General features: G+C 40.4%; 1 protein-coding gene across 3 annotated transcripts in view; it reads right to left on the bottom strand.

The window, feature by feature from the left end:
- PTPN9 (protein tyrosine phosphatase non-receptor type 9) overlaps positions 1-15,409 on the bottom strand; it is an 81,550-nt gene that overhangs the window by 38,247 nt on the left and 27,894 nt on the right. For all 3 annotated transcript variants that reach the window (XM_030317657.1, XM_030317653.1, XM_030317655.1), the window contains 3 exons: positions 7,792-7,935; positions 4,986-5,075; positions 4,134-4,258 (listed from right to left, as the gene is read on the bottom strand). In XM_030317657.1, coding sequence (XP_030173517.1) covers positions 4,134-4,258; positions 4,986-5,075; positions 7,792-7,935 — 359 coding nt within the window. The remainder of the gene's footprint in view (positions 1-4,133; positions 4,259-4,985; positions 5,076-7,791; positions 7,936-15,409) is intronic.

Here is a 15,409-nt window from a genome sequence, read left to right as displayed (position 1 = left end):
GTAACCTAGTAAGTAAAATGTTTCTCTGAGTTCTGTGAGCCACTCTAGTAAATTCACTGAAACCTTCAATCTATATAGCGTGTTGATAAGAAGCACAGGTGACAACCTGAACTTGCCACTCCCATCTGTGAATGGGGGTGGGGGTGGGGAGTAGGGGAGATAAATCTTGTAGGATTGAAAACCTTTAACCTCTGGAATCTGATCTAACAGGTAGACAGTGTCAGAACTGAGTTGATTGTAAAACACTAAGCTGGTATCTGAGAACTGCTTGGAGGTGTGGCAGAAAACCCCCACATGCTGGAATTGGAATTATGCTTATTGATGCATGTTAATCAAGTGCCAAACTCCTATGCTGAAAATGTTCCAGAGCATCTAGGTTATCAAAATTTGAACTGTTTCCTCCCAGGTTTCTGAATCTGCCTATCCAAATTTTGTAACATTCCATCTTCAACTCAAAAGCTTCCTCTTCCATAAAACCTCTCTGACAACTGTGATCGAAATGTACTGCCATCCTTTACCCCCTGTAGCCCCATAAATCTTCCTGTGGGATTATTTTATGGCTCCTAAAGCATTTCAACTTTGTCTAGCCATCTGATTCTCTCCTAGGGGGCATAAACATGTTTTGTTCACCTCATCACTCCCAGTAGTCTCTAGCATAGTTCTTGCAAATAGGAATATAATAAATGGTCACTGAATTCTAATGCAGTGGACTGGAAGCCCACTGCTAAGAAAATACTCAGACCTGTGGGAAAATGTAAAACAAAGCTCTAAGCCCAGTGATGGGGAATCTCTTAGGACTTGGCAGAAGAGAACAAACCCACACATGGTCTTGGGAAAGCATCTTGAAAAGTAAGAGGTGGCGAGCTTATTACCAGATTGAGGTTAAGAACATGTGAAGATATGAAAAGTATTCTTCAGTTCAATCTCCTCACTACCTAAAGACTTCTCAAAGTTGCACTCTTCAACCAAGCCAAATCTTACCTGCTTCTGATCTGCACACCCAAAAGGTCATTAGAAATAAATTATATGTTTGAGATACTCACAGATGATAGCAACAGTTTTCCTATCTATTTAAAATTGAGAAGATTTTTCGGCACAAAACAATCCTAAAATCAGAGATCCCAGTATTATTTTGTATCCTGATTTTTTTGCATGGTGGAAGTACCCACCCATGAAGCATTTCAAGTATCTCTAATTCTGAGGCAGACCCAAGTTTTTCCAGCAGTTTCTGAGTTTCAAATGGTCCTAATGGGTCACAGCACCAAATCTTAACTCCTTTTTTTACCCCCACGACAAGAGACTATAATTCACCAAGATCAAAGATGCTGTTACATAACTGACACAATTACTAAATAGATTATCCAGGTGTAGACACTTCCCATTTTTCCACTAGCTCATCAAGGGCCAAATTCAAAGAACTATAGGTTTTCCCCTTCCAGTGCCAGCCTGCGGCAGAAGACTGAAACAAAGAGAAGTCAGTGCCGGGGGAAACAGAATTTAATAAAAAGAAGGTACAGTGCAGAATGATGCAGGGTCTATATTCCCAAAAACTGCCAATCCTGTAAAGGCACATGAAATAAATACAAATATGGTAGGACTTTTGTTTTTCTGGGTACAGAATATGAGGTTTACAATAATAGCTAATTCCGTACTAAGAACGATTGTTTTTATTCTACTAAATAAAAATTCCTGATCTGGATGCTACCCGCGAACACCAAGATGTTTAAAACATAGTCCCTGACATTTGTTTCAAAATAACTGAGGGTACAGGGTGGGTGAGAGGCTATCAATGAAATAAGATTGGTTATAGATCATTCTGAAGATAGATGATGGGTATCTGGAAGCTTACGATACCATTTACACTCCACTCAGAGATCTGAGGATTTTCTATTATGTAGTGTGAAAAAGAAGATTCCCTGCCCTCATGGAACTTACAATCTAGTGGTAAACATAGAAAACAACAGTATAAGATAAATGACATCATAAGGCTATGTAAAATGCAATACAAAATAATTGGTATTAATAATTGCTGTTAAAGTCAGGGTAAAAAGAATTTTATTTATGACAGGTTAGTGTGGTAAGGGAATCAGTCATAGAAGTTGAGCCTTAAAGAAACGGCAAGATTTAGTGAAGAGGAGGGGTTTCCTCCTCTTGCATCCTGGTGAAAGTTAACATAGGAAAACAAGAATTTCTACTCACTAGTGAGAATATTTTGCTTGGAGAAAAGGGTTCACATTTATTTATCTTATCTGCACCTTCTGAATAATGAAGAGTCACTAGGGTTTTTAAGAAAAGGGTGAACATCATGAAAACAGTTTTTTTTTTTCAATAAAGTTCTTTTTTTTAATTTTTTTTTTTTTAGTGTTTGTTTATTTTTGACAGAGAGACAGAGTGTGAGCAGGGGAGGGGCAGAGAGAGAGGGAGACAGAATCCGAAGCAGGCTCCAGGTTCTGAGCTGTCAGCATAGAGCCTGATGCGGGCCTCAAACCCAGGAACCATGAGATCATGACGTGAGCTGAAGTCGGACACTCAACTGACTGAGCTACCTGGGGGCCCCTCATGAGAACAGTTTTAAGTATGTTTACACCCTTGTGGTTCTCCTGAGGGATCCAATCAATACTCACATTGGATAGAGCAAGCTTTGGCCACTGCCATGCCTATAGGAGAGCTCTGACTCTAAGCTGCCCAAGAAGGAAGGCCAGTGAATTTTCTGGTAAAGGCACCTTTCATTCATTCTCCTGAGCTAAAGGATTTCAAAGGAACCTATATATTCTGGAAATTACACCTGAAGACCAATCACAGGAAAGACGAACTGAGAAATTCCACACTTCTGATTGGGCAGTACAGGGCCTCTAAGACTACTGGTCCTCTCTCCTTACCTTAGTAACTTCTCTTTTTCAAACTAATGCTGTGTGTGGTTTGGATATATCTCCCACTGAGCATCAAAAGCAGAAGCTAAATACTATGAAAGTAACATTAGGAAGGCAGCAACGAGTGAATTGGACAGCCCCACTTCAAATAATCACTTGGCTATCTGCACCCTCTCTGAGTCCACCGTATGACTGAAGTCGTACACAGCTGTCTTTCACTATCTCAGGTTTCAGTCCTCGATATATCTCTTTTAATGGCAGAGAGCTAGCCAATGACATCCAGTGCAATAACAAACTGCAAAAAAGGAAGTATGGCAAAAGGACAACATAGTAGGGTACAAATAACTCCAGTCAAGAGCAAAGAAACCAAGATGTTAGGCCTAGCTGGACTGGAATGTGATGACTAAAGGAGTCACATAACTTCTTGGGGCTTCAGTTTCATTGTCTGTAAAATAGTCGTAATACCATTTACCTTGAAGAAGGAAGGAGAAATGACCTGAGCTGATTCTTTTTGCTCATGCATCTGTTTTGTTTTGTTTTTTTTTTTAAGAAATTATTTTATTTTATTTATTTTTTTAACGTTTATTTTTGAGACAGAGAGAAACAGAGCATGAACGGGGGAGGGTCAGAGAGAGGGAGACACAGAATCTGAAACAGGCTCCAGGCTCTGAGCTGTCAGCACAGAGCCCGACGAGGGGCTCGAACTCATGGACCGCGAGATCATGACCTGAGCCGAATTCGGCCACTTTACCGACTGAGCCACCCAGGCGCCCCTCATGCATCTGTTTAAAAAGATGATTTTGCTTAACTTTATACTTTTGGACTCTTCTCTCCTGAATAATGATTCTCAAAATCCTCTAAGCTAATGACATTTTTCCTATTTTACAAAGAAACTGAGACCCTAGACTGTTTTGAAAATCAATATTCAGGGGCAAATGGGCAAAAAGAACCAGCACAAGTCACTTCCCCTTCACTCTCAATAGGTAATTCTCAATATGCTGAGGATAACTAGTCAATTGGCTTTCTCAGTTTCTGTTATCCTGAAATAGAGCCAAGCATATAAACATACAGAATACCCACCATCTTGATAGTGACTGGAAACAAGCCAAGCCCTTAAGGACATGGAATGTTTTCTATTCATAGCACTTCCCAAGGCATATCCTAGGAACATGGTGAAGGTACTGCTAAGTAAATCAAGTTAGTCAAGGACTGTCATTTCTCCATCTGGATACAGACCAAATAAAAGATAATCTTCATGCTCACCTATCTACAGCTCTGTCTAGCAAGTAAAACAGAGCCTGAAGTACCACATGTTGGACTGACTTGTGGGGATGATGCAATCTGGCAGTGAAGAGGGCAATGGAAGCTCCTGTTGGGTCCCGAACATTCTAGAGAAAAAACAAACAACAAACAAAAAAACCCCGAGAAATATTTTGAAACCAAATACAGTATCACAACAATCACTAAGGCTTCTCCTAGACAAAAGTTTCATATGAAGAGAACAGATGCTAGCAATACTTCTCTGACTTGCATTAGTTGCTCCAGGAAGTGAAGAAAGTTTATTTCATCCCACACCTGATGCTCAGCACCCCTTGGATCATTACTTGTTTGGTAGCAAAAAAAACTACGTTCCCTTAACTCATCAACTGCAGAGAGATTAAAGGATGGTCTACACTGGCTGCCTAGCTAATTTCCCAGATAGAATGGCAAAAGAAACACGCAGCAGGGGAAAACCACAGAATACAACCATGGTTTCCATGCTCTGCCTTAAAAGTACCATTGTATACTTATCTGAAAGGCTGTGCTCTCTAGGGGGAGGCAGCTTGATTCCAATAAGGATGGGCCTCTGAAATACTGGATACCCATCCAAAGACCTTCACTAACCTTAATGGACCAAAGAAGAAACTTTGCTTCATCTATTGTACAACTGATTCTCCATCATTTCACTTGTTACTAGAATAATCTTGTGCAAACCACATAGCTGCTTCATGTTTGCTCCCAAATGTTGAGATTCTCTAGATTCAGGATAAGGTTATCTAGGTACAAAATCCAAAGAGGACAACAGCTACAAAAGGAAGTAATGACACACTACAAGACAGGTTCATAAAGACTCACTAAGATGGTGAATTTTCCACTAAGGATCTCAGAACGGAGAGGCTCCTCATGAGGTTTCAGCTTCACAATGCCCTCCTTCCTTCGTGTTTCCTAAAAATAAAGCACAGCAAGGTCAATTAGTATGGAAATACTGTATATCCAGGACAGCTTTATGTAACCATCAAATCTCAGAGATAAAGGACTTTAGAAGTCTATTAATTGGATCAGGAATTCCTTTGTAACATGCTTCAGGCCAACTGAGTGTTGTCTGAATTCTCAGCCAATCTACCTTATCAGCCTCGTAGGTATGATATTTTGCTTTAAATCACTGAGAAGCCTAACACTGAAGTCCAACTAATATGTATGGTTAGAGTGCAGGGTCAAAGTTCTTAAACATATATCAGTAGTGATATTAGAGCAGGATATTAACATATGGACTCAAACACTGGCTGGAGGCAGACATCCTCACATATCCTCTAGGCTTAGGGTTCTCCCATCTTAAAATGGAGCCATCCCTCCCCACTGATACTTTCTCCAACAAGACCTACAATGACCTCATTTTTCTTATGTCCACAGCAAGATTCTTTAAACTCATGCTCAGTTCCCCCACACTCAATCTATTGCATTCTCATTTCCCCCCAATCTAATTACCCCACTGAGAGCTCCTGCTCCAGTGGTAGGACCTTCCTTCCTGTCAGTGAACCCAGTCAGCATTTTCAGTCCTCCTTTCACATGACAAGGTTGACCACTCACATTCCCTTTTCCCTGAGACATTCTGTATCAAAGACTACTCTCTCAGTTTTCCTACTTCTTCAACTACTGCTTCTAAGTCTCTTTTGTGGGTTTTTTTTTTTTTATTCATTTGCTCACTCAATTCACTCACTGACTCATTCATTTATTCTGCAAATATTTGTAGAGCAATTACTATGTACCAGGCACTGAGCTAAGTGCTAGGAACACATTGGTAAATGAAACAAACCAGGTCTTTGTTTATATTCTTGCCCAATTCATCCCTAAAACCAAATTCAAAGCCTTCAGAGGCAGGGCAGCACTAGAATTACAGAGAGTGCATGCCCTACCTAAAGCACTCACATTCAACTTTTAAGACAATACTGGACCAAACAAGGCAAAAAATCTGAAGTGAAGTCCTGCCCTACACATCTTCCGATTCCTCATACTCTCCCGGGATGACCTTGCCCTTTCTCATGGCTCTGATATTCAGCTCTACTTTGGTCATTCCGAAATCTCTACTTCTGGTGCAGATTTCTTTTCTGAACCCTAGATTCACATTCCAACTTCTTAGAGAAAATGTCTATTTGGATATCCCAATGGCACTTCAAACTTAACATGGCCAAATTGAACTCATGACCTTGTCTCTCCACACACCTGCACTATCTCAGTGTCTCCTAAAATTAGTGAATGCTACCACCATCTACCCTGCCACCCTAATCAAAGACCTGGAACCCCTGACTCCTCTTTCCTTATACACCAGTTTTTGTCCTACCAATTTTTATAAAATCTGCCCATTTTTCCTGTATCTCCCCTGACACTACACTTAATGACACCACACTCATCTTTCTCCCAGTAAGTACAATGACCATCTAACAGGTCTGTCTCCAGTATAGCCCTCCTGATCCATTCTCTAAAGCACAGTGAGAAAATCTTTCCAGGATGCAAATCTGATCAAGTTATTCTGCTGTTTTTACCTTCAATGAATTTCTCTGCCCTTAAGAAAAAACAAATACTCTACGATCTGGCCTTGTTTACTTCTTCTGTTTTTTCATTTTTTTAAAAATGTTTATTTATTTTTTAGAGAGAGAGAGAGAGAAAGAGAGAGAGCAAGCAGGAGAGGGACGGAGACAGACAGAGAGGAAGGCACAGAATCCGAAGCAGCCTCCAATCTTTGAGTTGTCAGCACAGAGCCCGATGTGGGGCTTAAACTCACGGACTGAGAGATCATGACCTGAGCTGAAGTCAGCCCCTTAACTGACTAAGCCACCCAGGCGCCCCATGGCCTTGTTTACTTCTGCTGCTCAATCTCTTGCCATGCCCCCACTCCCACTGAACATTTCTGCTCAGCTCAATTTCTCTTTTGTCACTAGGCATCTGAACTTGCTATTCTCTCTGCCATACTCCCCTACCTGTCAGATTCCTACTCATTCTTCAGATCTTAATTTATAAGTCACTTCCTTTAAGAAGGCTTCCTTGACCCTTCTAATGAAATGTGCTTCCATAGAAGGAAGTTGTGCCCTATCATAACTTTCTATAATTGTGTGTTTACTCTCTAAGTAATAATCTCTGCCCCTGGAACACAGTATGTATACAATAAACATCTGTTGGATAAATGACTGAATACTGTATGAGAATGACCCACAAGACAGGTCTAGGTAAGTGTTTAGTCTTAAACTAATCCTAGCATGCCTTATCCTCCTGTTTTGTTTTTTTAATTTTTAATTTAATTTTTTAGAGAGAGAGGGAGAGCACACAGGGGAAGGGCAGAGGAAAGGAGAGAGTATCTCAAGTAGGCTCCATGCCTAGTGTGGAGCCCACTGCAACCCTGGGACCATGGCCTGAGCTGAGATCAGGAGTTGGATGCTCAACTGACTGAGCCACCCATGGGCCCTCTTCCTTTTTTAATTTAGAGAGGTTCTGTGTCTCCTCAGAGGATTTTCTAACTCCCAGGTAGGGTTCTTGGATATTGACCCACTTTTTTTTTAATGAGAGTGGGGAGAACACTCAGAGAACCACTGTGTGTAGTGTGTGGCAGAGAAAGCAGCAACACAGAGAGCCCAGCTGCCACAAGTCTGGCCCATCCCCAGCTACATACCCTGTAGGAGTGGAACAACTCTATGGCACGGAGCACATCAAACTTCCGGGCCATGAGGAACTTGACAGCCACATTCCAAGAGAGAGGGGAAACATTGTACTGAACTGTCCACTTGTTAATCTCTTCAAGAAACTGCTTGGTGGCCTGTTTGACAAAAAAAGGAAAGAAAAATTAGTTAGTAGAGAACATATTTATGGAAACAAAAAACAAAAAAGCATGAAAAAATATCATCCTTCCCTCAAGCAAATCTGAACCCAAAATTTCTACAGGGAGCAGGGAAAGACAAAAGATGGAAAACAGGTCTAAAAGCAGAAATGGCTAAAATTCATACTACTCAATGAGGCCAGAAGCGAGAGTCAGGTTCAGGGAGCAGGGCTTAGCATAGGGATGCGTGAAGAAAAAGTGAGAGGGAGAGGGGAGACCAAGGCACCCAAATGGGATGCAAATTACTGGCCCCAAAGCAAAAAAAGAAAACAAAAAACAAAACAAAAAACAACCCAGCAGTTTGTTTTTGTTGTTGCTGTTGTTTTAAGATTAAAAATTTAAAAAAGGTGGACAGGCCCCTTGAAGGGTTATTGCTTAAGTGCATCATGGTACGGCAGTCTCAGCTGCTGTTTTGGTCCCACGAGCCAACTGGATACAGCAAAACCATCAGAAAATGGTTTTGGCTTTGGAATTAGTAATACTATTTGAGAGCAGCAAAACTATTATGAAGAATTTAACAAATCAAAAGGCCAACTGTTCTTTGCCGCTGACTGATCCCACAGGACCTCTTCATGCTTCACAGGGCAGCCCCCAAATCAGACACTAGTGCCCAAAGGCATTCACAGACCCTCTGGATGGTGGTTGCCAGGGGAGGGGTGGAGAGTCTCATACTGGGGGAGGAGTAGGAAATTTTCATCTTCACTCTCTGATCCCAAGTTGGCAAGATGCCTGTTTGTAGAATTCTTCCTGTCTCTTGATTAACCCATGTCCTTCTATCCTTTCTCACCCTATTTCTCCTTACATTTAACCAGTTTCTGCTCTAGCCAAACTACTCTCCTGTTTCTTCAGTTTTTGAACAGGTTTTATAACAGGATTTTTTTTTTTTTTTTAAGATTTTTTATTTTTAGAAGCAATCTCGAGGTGCCTGGGTGGCTCAGTAGGTTAAGTGTCGGACTTGGGCTCAGGTCATGATCTATCTCATGGTTCATGACTTCAAGCCCCACATAGGGCTCTGTGCTGACAGCTCAGAGCCTGGAGCCTGCTTTGGATTCTGTGTCTCCCTCTCTTTCTGCCCCTCCTCCGTGTGCACTCTCTCTCTCTGTTTCTCTTTCTCTCTCTCTCTCAAATAAACATTTAAAAAAAATAAAGCAATCTCTACACACATATTGGGGCTTGAACTCACAATCCCAAGATCAAGAGTCTCCAGTGACTGAGCCAGCCAGGCACCTCCACATCAGGATTTTTTGCATGCATATTCTCAACTGCTAAACACTTTCTGCAAGGCTATCTGGTCCCTTCCACCCAGACACTATTCTCACCTGCTGGTCCAAAATGTGACCAACTTGATAAGAATTCTGAAACTTAATTGATCAATCACAGTTAAGATGTATTTATTAAACTATTATGGATTCATTAACTATTTGTTAATATCTGTGCTAAGAAATACAAGGAATGGAAAAATAAGGTTTGCTTTAAAAGGTGTAAGACCAGCCTGCTATGTGGCCATGGACAAGGTAATTCTCTCTTTAATTTTCAATTTAAAAACAAGAGGGGAAAGGGTAACAAGCAATTGACCTACTTCAGAATCTTGGCAACAAAGTCCTACTTTTGCAAATACAATTCAAGTTGCTACATATGTGTTTAAACAACTAGCAAACTAGAGTCCCAGGAAGGTCAGCAATACCTCACAAAAGAGCGCCTGATTCATCCCCCAATTTCTAGGAAAGGAAAAAGGCACTTTACAAAACCAAAGTAAAATCTAAGAGGCCTCAGGCTGCACCTGAGCTTTAGAACCCTCCAACCGAAGCAGTATAACTTACACCACTGGAAAAGGAGAGAAACAGCAAAACTAATCAGGCAAAGTGCATTAAAAGAGCCAAGAAATAAAGGCCAAGAAGAAAAGCTTTCAGATGATCACTTTGGCCCAGAACCAGTTTAAGTCGGACCAGAGCAATGAGTCCCAGAGAAGACAACAGGACAAACTTAGAATGCTCCACCAGCAAACAGTCTGAGCTGCCTCCGTGGGGTGAGTGGCCAGCATCAGAATGAGGAAAGATGGAAGGGACAAGAAGAGGAGTGGGCACAGAAAGATAGCAGAAACAAAACTTCAGCCAGCCTGGAAGGTCCCCAGGAGATTTTGTAAAGGGTATTTGTTTTTTAATTAACATATCATCCTTCAATCCAGCCTTGTCTGAAGCTGCCTGTAGAATAAAACACAGAGTAACAGTAGAACATACTTTCCCCCTTTTTCTAATAAAAACAATAAACAGACAAATCAATATGCAGGTAGGAGGGGGAAATATAGTTAAAATAGCGAGGAGGTGAAGTCATAACACATCCCATTAAGATGATTTTTCATTTTTCACAAATAAGCTATGCCTTAATAAGAGACCCATAGGAAAAAAAAGACAGAGACACACACATAGGTTTCACACACTTCTTTCAAAGTACGTACATAATACATATTGGCTTCCTACTTATACTAAATTCAGTTCCTTCAAAGTTCTTAATGTCCTGTAGCTCCCTAGAGCAGTTGCCTTGAGCTGACCTCTGTCCCCTGCTGGTCAGGATGTTATTCTTGGCTTTAAGCACGGGAACAATTCCTCCTGATTTGGCCTGACTAGGCCTTGCATGAAGAGAGTCCAGTGTACTGTAAACAGTGATGTGATATTTACAGATACAAATACACATACACACACACCATCTGTTAGGTTCAGCCTCAGATTCACCATCCTGCATCCCTCTCTGTCTTGTAGAAGAGATGAACCTCTTATTAAAGAAGTCAGAAAGGATGGCCCCATCTTCAACGGGCTTTCTCTAGACAGTTAATCAGGTACCTTCCCGTTTACACAGGAATTCAGTACAACCACTAACTATAGACCAATTTGTGGTCCTGTTGGTACCAGAAAAACAAGTCCCAGCAATTTTAATGAGCAACACACTCTTCATAAGGGATAACTGAAATTCCTGAAATTAATATTCAGTGTTATTTCCTGGTGAACAAAAGGATGAGCCAAAAGATGAGTCACAGCTTATAAAATACTTCAACTCAAGGTCAACGGTTTGAATCTATCTAGGCTTATGAGTTAACCATAACTTGTTAATACCTGTCAGCTAAGTCACGGTCACAGTTCAAACAGCTTTGGTCTTCCTTTGGGAAAAAGGTCTGAACTGGTGTATAGAAAAATTAACATAACCACTTGCAACCCTCCTCAACCCACTTTTCAGGTACCGGTAAGATTTGTTACAGCATAGTCAAAAAGCTTACTATAATTACATACTTTTCCCACAATCACATTTAAGTAGATAACAAGTTTCTTGACTATGGCCATGAAGATAAAGATACTGGGGAGCCTGCTAGAATATGGCTGAGAAATCTGTCAAGTGGATTACACCCCGGATTCTACCCACTGGTGTTAAATATGTTACTGGAGAGAACAAAACCAACAGTCTTCGGGTTACATCAAACTCCCCAGGAGCAGCTACAATTTCGAGATCAGCTCTAGGCAAAAGGCTAGCCACCCAAAAGATCACGGAAAACATGCTGGCATACTCAGTTCCAAAGTATCTTAAATCCTGTGTTCCAACACAATGTAGGAGAGAGTGAAAAAGAGCGAGACCTAGAAGAAACCTGCTTTTGAAAGAAATAGAAAATTTCTGCCTCTAGGGGATGTCAACCACCTAACCATCAGAGAACAAGTCTAGTGGGTGTGTGAGTCAGTGTGAGCAGTCATCCCCTCACTCACTGCTATGTGATATTTGGGCGTCATTTAACCTCTCTGAGCCTCAGGTCCTCATCTGTATAGATAAGGCACGAATGAGACAACTGATGGAAAAGCACCAGAGCATCTGGCACGCAGTAGGTAGTCCTGGAATGTATGTCCATTCTTTTTCTTTACTCCAGTCATTCTACACTAAAACTTCTTTCAATTGAATTACAGTTTCTCAGAATCAAGTGACTGGTTTCTCTTCAACCTGTAGCAGTCCACTCTCTCTAATCCATTTTATCCAAAAGCATAAATTTAAATTAGAAACTTCCAGTATGTGTTCTACCGCATGACAAAAGTCTCTAAAAGAGCAACTCCTTCTGCACAATACAGAAGCTGGGTTGGGAAGTATTTATAACCCTGCTCCCATCTCTAAATCCTTTTGTCCCTACTTTCAGACGACACTGCCATCCCGATCATTAAACTGAGTAAGGACTATTTCTCATTATAATAAAGGCACAAGTTTGTGCAGGACAAACACTACGCAAAAAATGCAGTCACTCTGCACTGAGTATCTAAATAAGGAAAGTGATCAATATAAGCCTCTGTGTCTGTTACCTCTGTAACAGGTTTTTGAGGTTACCTCTGTATTTCATCTAATATGCTATTTCCTCATCAGTGCATTAGTAAACTATCTTAGTAAACTTCTCTTACGCTTGTTTCCCTGTCTCTTCTTCCTTGTGAATTGTTTTGTTATGTCTACTAATCCCTTCAATTCATATCTGCTAGGAAACAGATTCTGAGCCAACACACTAGCTTGCTACAATGCAGCAAGGTGATATTTGTTCAATTTCTGAACTGAAAACTATAATATTTCCATTAGCCCTTTGTTACTGTGCCAAATATGGAAATAAACCTAGTTCCTTTGAATTAACATTTACTTGTTTATCTCAAATATCTTCACTTTCTTAGGAAAATTTGCCTTTCCCTAAAATGTAATTTTAAAAGAGCTAATTTTGTTGTTGTTGTTGTTTGTAATTTTAACTCCAGTATAGTTAACATACAGTGCTGTTAGTTTCAGGTATACAATTCTATATATTACTCAGTGCTCATCAAGATAAGTGTATTCTGAACAATGCTTTTTTTTTTTAACACTTTATTTTGAGAGAGAGAGAGAGAGAGCGCGCGCATGAGCAGCGGGGAGAGGAGAGAGAATCCTAAGCAGACTCCACACTGCCAGCGCAGAGCCAGACATGGGGCTCAATCCCAGAAACTGTGAGATCATGACCTGAGCCAAAATCAAGAGTGGGACAGCCAACCAACTGAGCCACCCAGGCACTACATGGGCCAATGCTTTCCTAAATAGGACTTTACTGCATCTGGGAAGGAAAAAGCCTTAAGAAAAATTTCTGATTTTACCATGTTTGGAAACAAAGGAAAATGCAGAAAAGAAAAGGTTACCCATGATCCCATCAACCTATATAATTGTTTTTATATTTTTAATAATTAAAAAATTAAAGTCAACAGAAAAATACCAATAAATATACAATTTTCTAAATATATGTCCCACAACCCCTCCCCCCCCCACACAGAATTCTTAGGGTGAAGGAAGAAGAAAGAGGGAGTATTCAAGTGTATATTGTTCTAATCCTGGCCTCTCGGGCAACCTGCCATAACTAACAGCAGTAGTATTCCCTTCAAGGCAACCAAACAGTAGACCTCTTTCAGGCAGCCAGTCACGTAGTCAGGCAAACATTTACAAGTATTTGCTGACGGCCTACTCTGTGCTAAGCAGTATAGTAGCTGTTCAGTAGACACAATGTAGAGAGAGAAAGACCCTACTCTGAGCAGTTCACAGTCATTTAAATATGGAGGCAGATGTGTAAGTAAATAGTCATCGTCATATAATTTTATAAGTCTTAGGACATATTTATGAACAGAATGCTATGGAATTCACACTATCTCTAGAATTTTTTAAAAAGTCTTTTTAGAGGAGTGCCTTGAAAGATGAGTAGAAATCTGCCAGGCAGACAGAAGGATTCTAGTTTGGAGAAAACAAAATGTGTAGAGGCAGAGTCAAGAAAGAATAGGAATTATTGGTGACACAGTGTAGCTGGTGTGTCCAGTTTGTATTGACAGAGAATGGTGTGAATGAGCTGACTTGGACGTAAAGCCACAATGGAAGGCCCTTTTATGCTGGGCTTCAGATTCCAGACAGAATCCTATAGACATGAAGGAGTCAATAGAGATCTTTAAGTAAAGGGATGAGATGTTAACTTTGGTCCTCCTGTGGCCCCAAAAATGATTGTTGGCAGTAGGGGAGCCAGACTGGAAAAGGAAAATTTAGCAGCAAGGAGGGAAGTTCTGTGAAGGCAGGGATGAGGTCTATTTTATTCACTAGTTCCTAGCGCTACCCCTGGCACAAATATCTCTAATGACATCTCCTAATAAATATGTATGAATGAGTAACAGAACTCTGAAGAACATTATTAACATTTAGGAAGTAGAAAGAGGAGGAAGAACCAAGGAAATTTTAAGGTTTATCTTTAAAAATACTAGTGACCACTGAGTATCAAAGAAATGTAAATTAAAAAACAAGAGTTGTCAAATATCCCCTATTAAAAAAAATACCAACAGACTCTGATAACTTTTACATAATGTTCTATTAAACCTTCATGGCACAAATGGCTCCCATGTTATATAAAGTGCAGTATAATAGTGGTGCCTGGGTGGCTCAGTGGGAAGCATCTGACTTCCATTCAAGCCATGATCTCTCGGTATGGGAGTTCAAGCCCTGTGTTGTTGGGCTCTGTGCTGACAGCTCAGAGCCTGAAACCTGCTTCAGATTCTGTGTCTCCCTCTCTCTGCCCCTCCCCTGCTCACGCTCTGTCTCTCTCTCTCAAAAATAAACATTAAAAAAAAAAAGACTTTAAAGTGCAATATAATAGAGGAAGTACACCTCATAACCAAAGAGGGCTTATCCCAGGAATGTAAGGGCAGTTTAATATCAAGAGATCTATCAAAGTAATTTTTTTTTAAATTTTTTTTCAACGTTTATTTATTTTTGGGACAGAGAGAGACAGAGCATGAACAGGGGAGGGGCAGAGAGAGAGGGAGACACAGAATCGGAAACAGGCTCCAGGCTCTGAGCCATCAGCCCAGAGCCCGATGTGGGGCTCGAACTCACGGACCGCGAGATCGTGACCTGGCTGAAGTCGGACGCTTAACCGACTGCGCCACCCAGGCGCCCCTCAAAGTAATTTTTATATTAACACATACTAAGGGAGAAAAAGTATATAACCTTCTCAACAGATGTCGAAAATGCATGGGATAAAATTCAACACCCATTATGATTTTCTTTTTTAATTTTAGCAAACTAGAAATAGAGGGAAGTCTCTCAATTTGGTAAGGGTTATCTGACAGAAACTTCAGCAATCATAACATTAGATAATGAAACATTAGAATTATTTTTTTCTATTAAAGACTGAAAGGCCAGGAGCCCTTTTATTACTACTACTATGCAATATTGTACTAAAGGTCATATAATGCAACCAAGACAAAAAGAAACATGGTACATAAGAATAGGAATTTTAAAGAACAGAATAAAATCCAGAAATAATCCTATGTATATATAGGACTTTTGTATCCACTCTGTTGTATATGTATGATAAAGAGATATGCCAATTAATAAAAAAAAACAAATTATA

Source organism: Lynx canadensis, chromosome B3, assembly GCF_007474595.2.
Source record: "Lynx canadensis isolate LIC74 chromosome B3, mLynCan4.pri.v2, whole genome shotgun sequence".
In the NCBI taxonomy this organism is placed as follows: domain Eukaryota; kingdom Metazoa; phylum Chordata; class Mammalia; order Carnivora; family Felidae; genus Lynx; species Lynx canadensis.
Note: the sequence above shows the minus strand (reverse complement) of the source record. Positions and strands in the feature narration are given on the sequence as shown.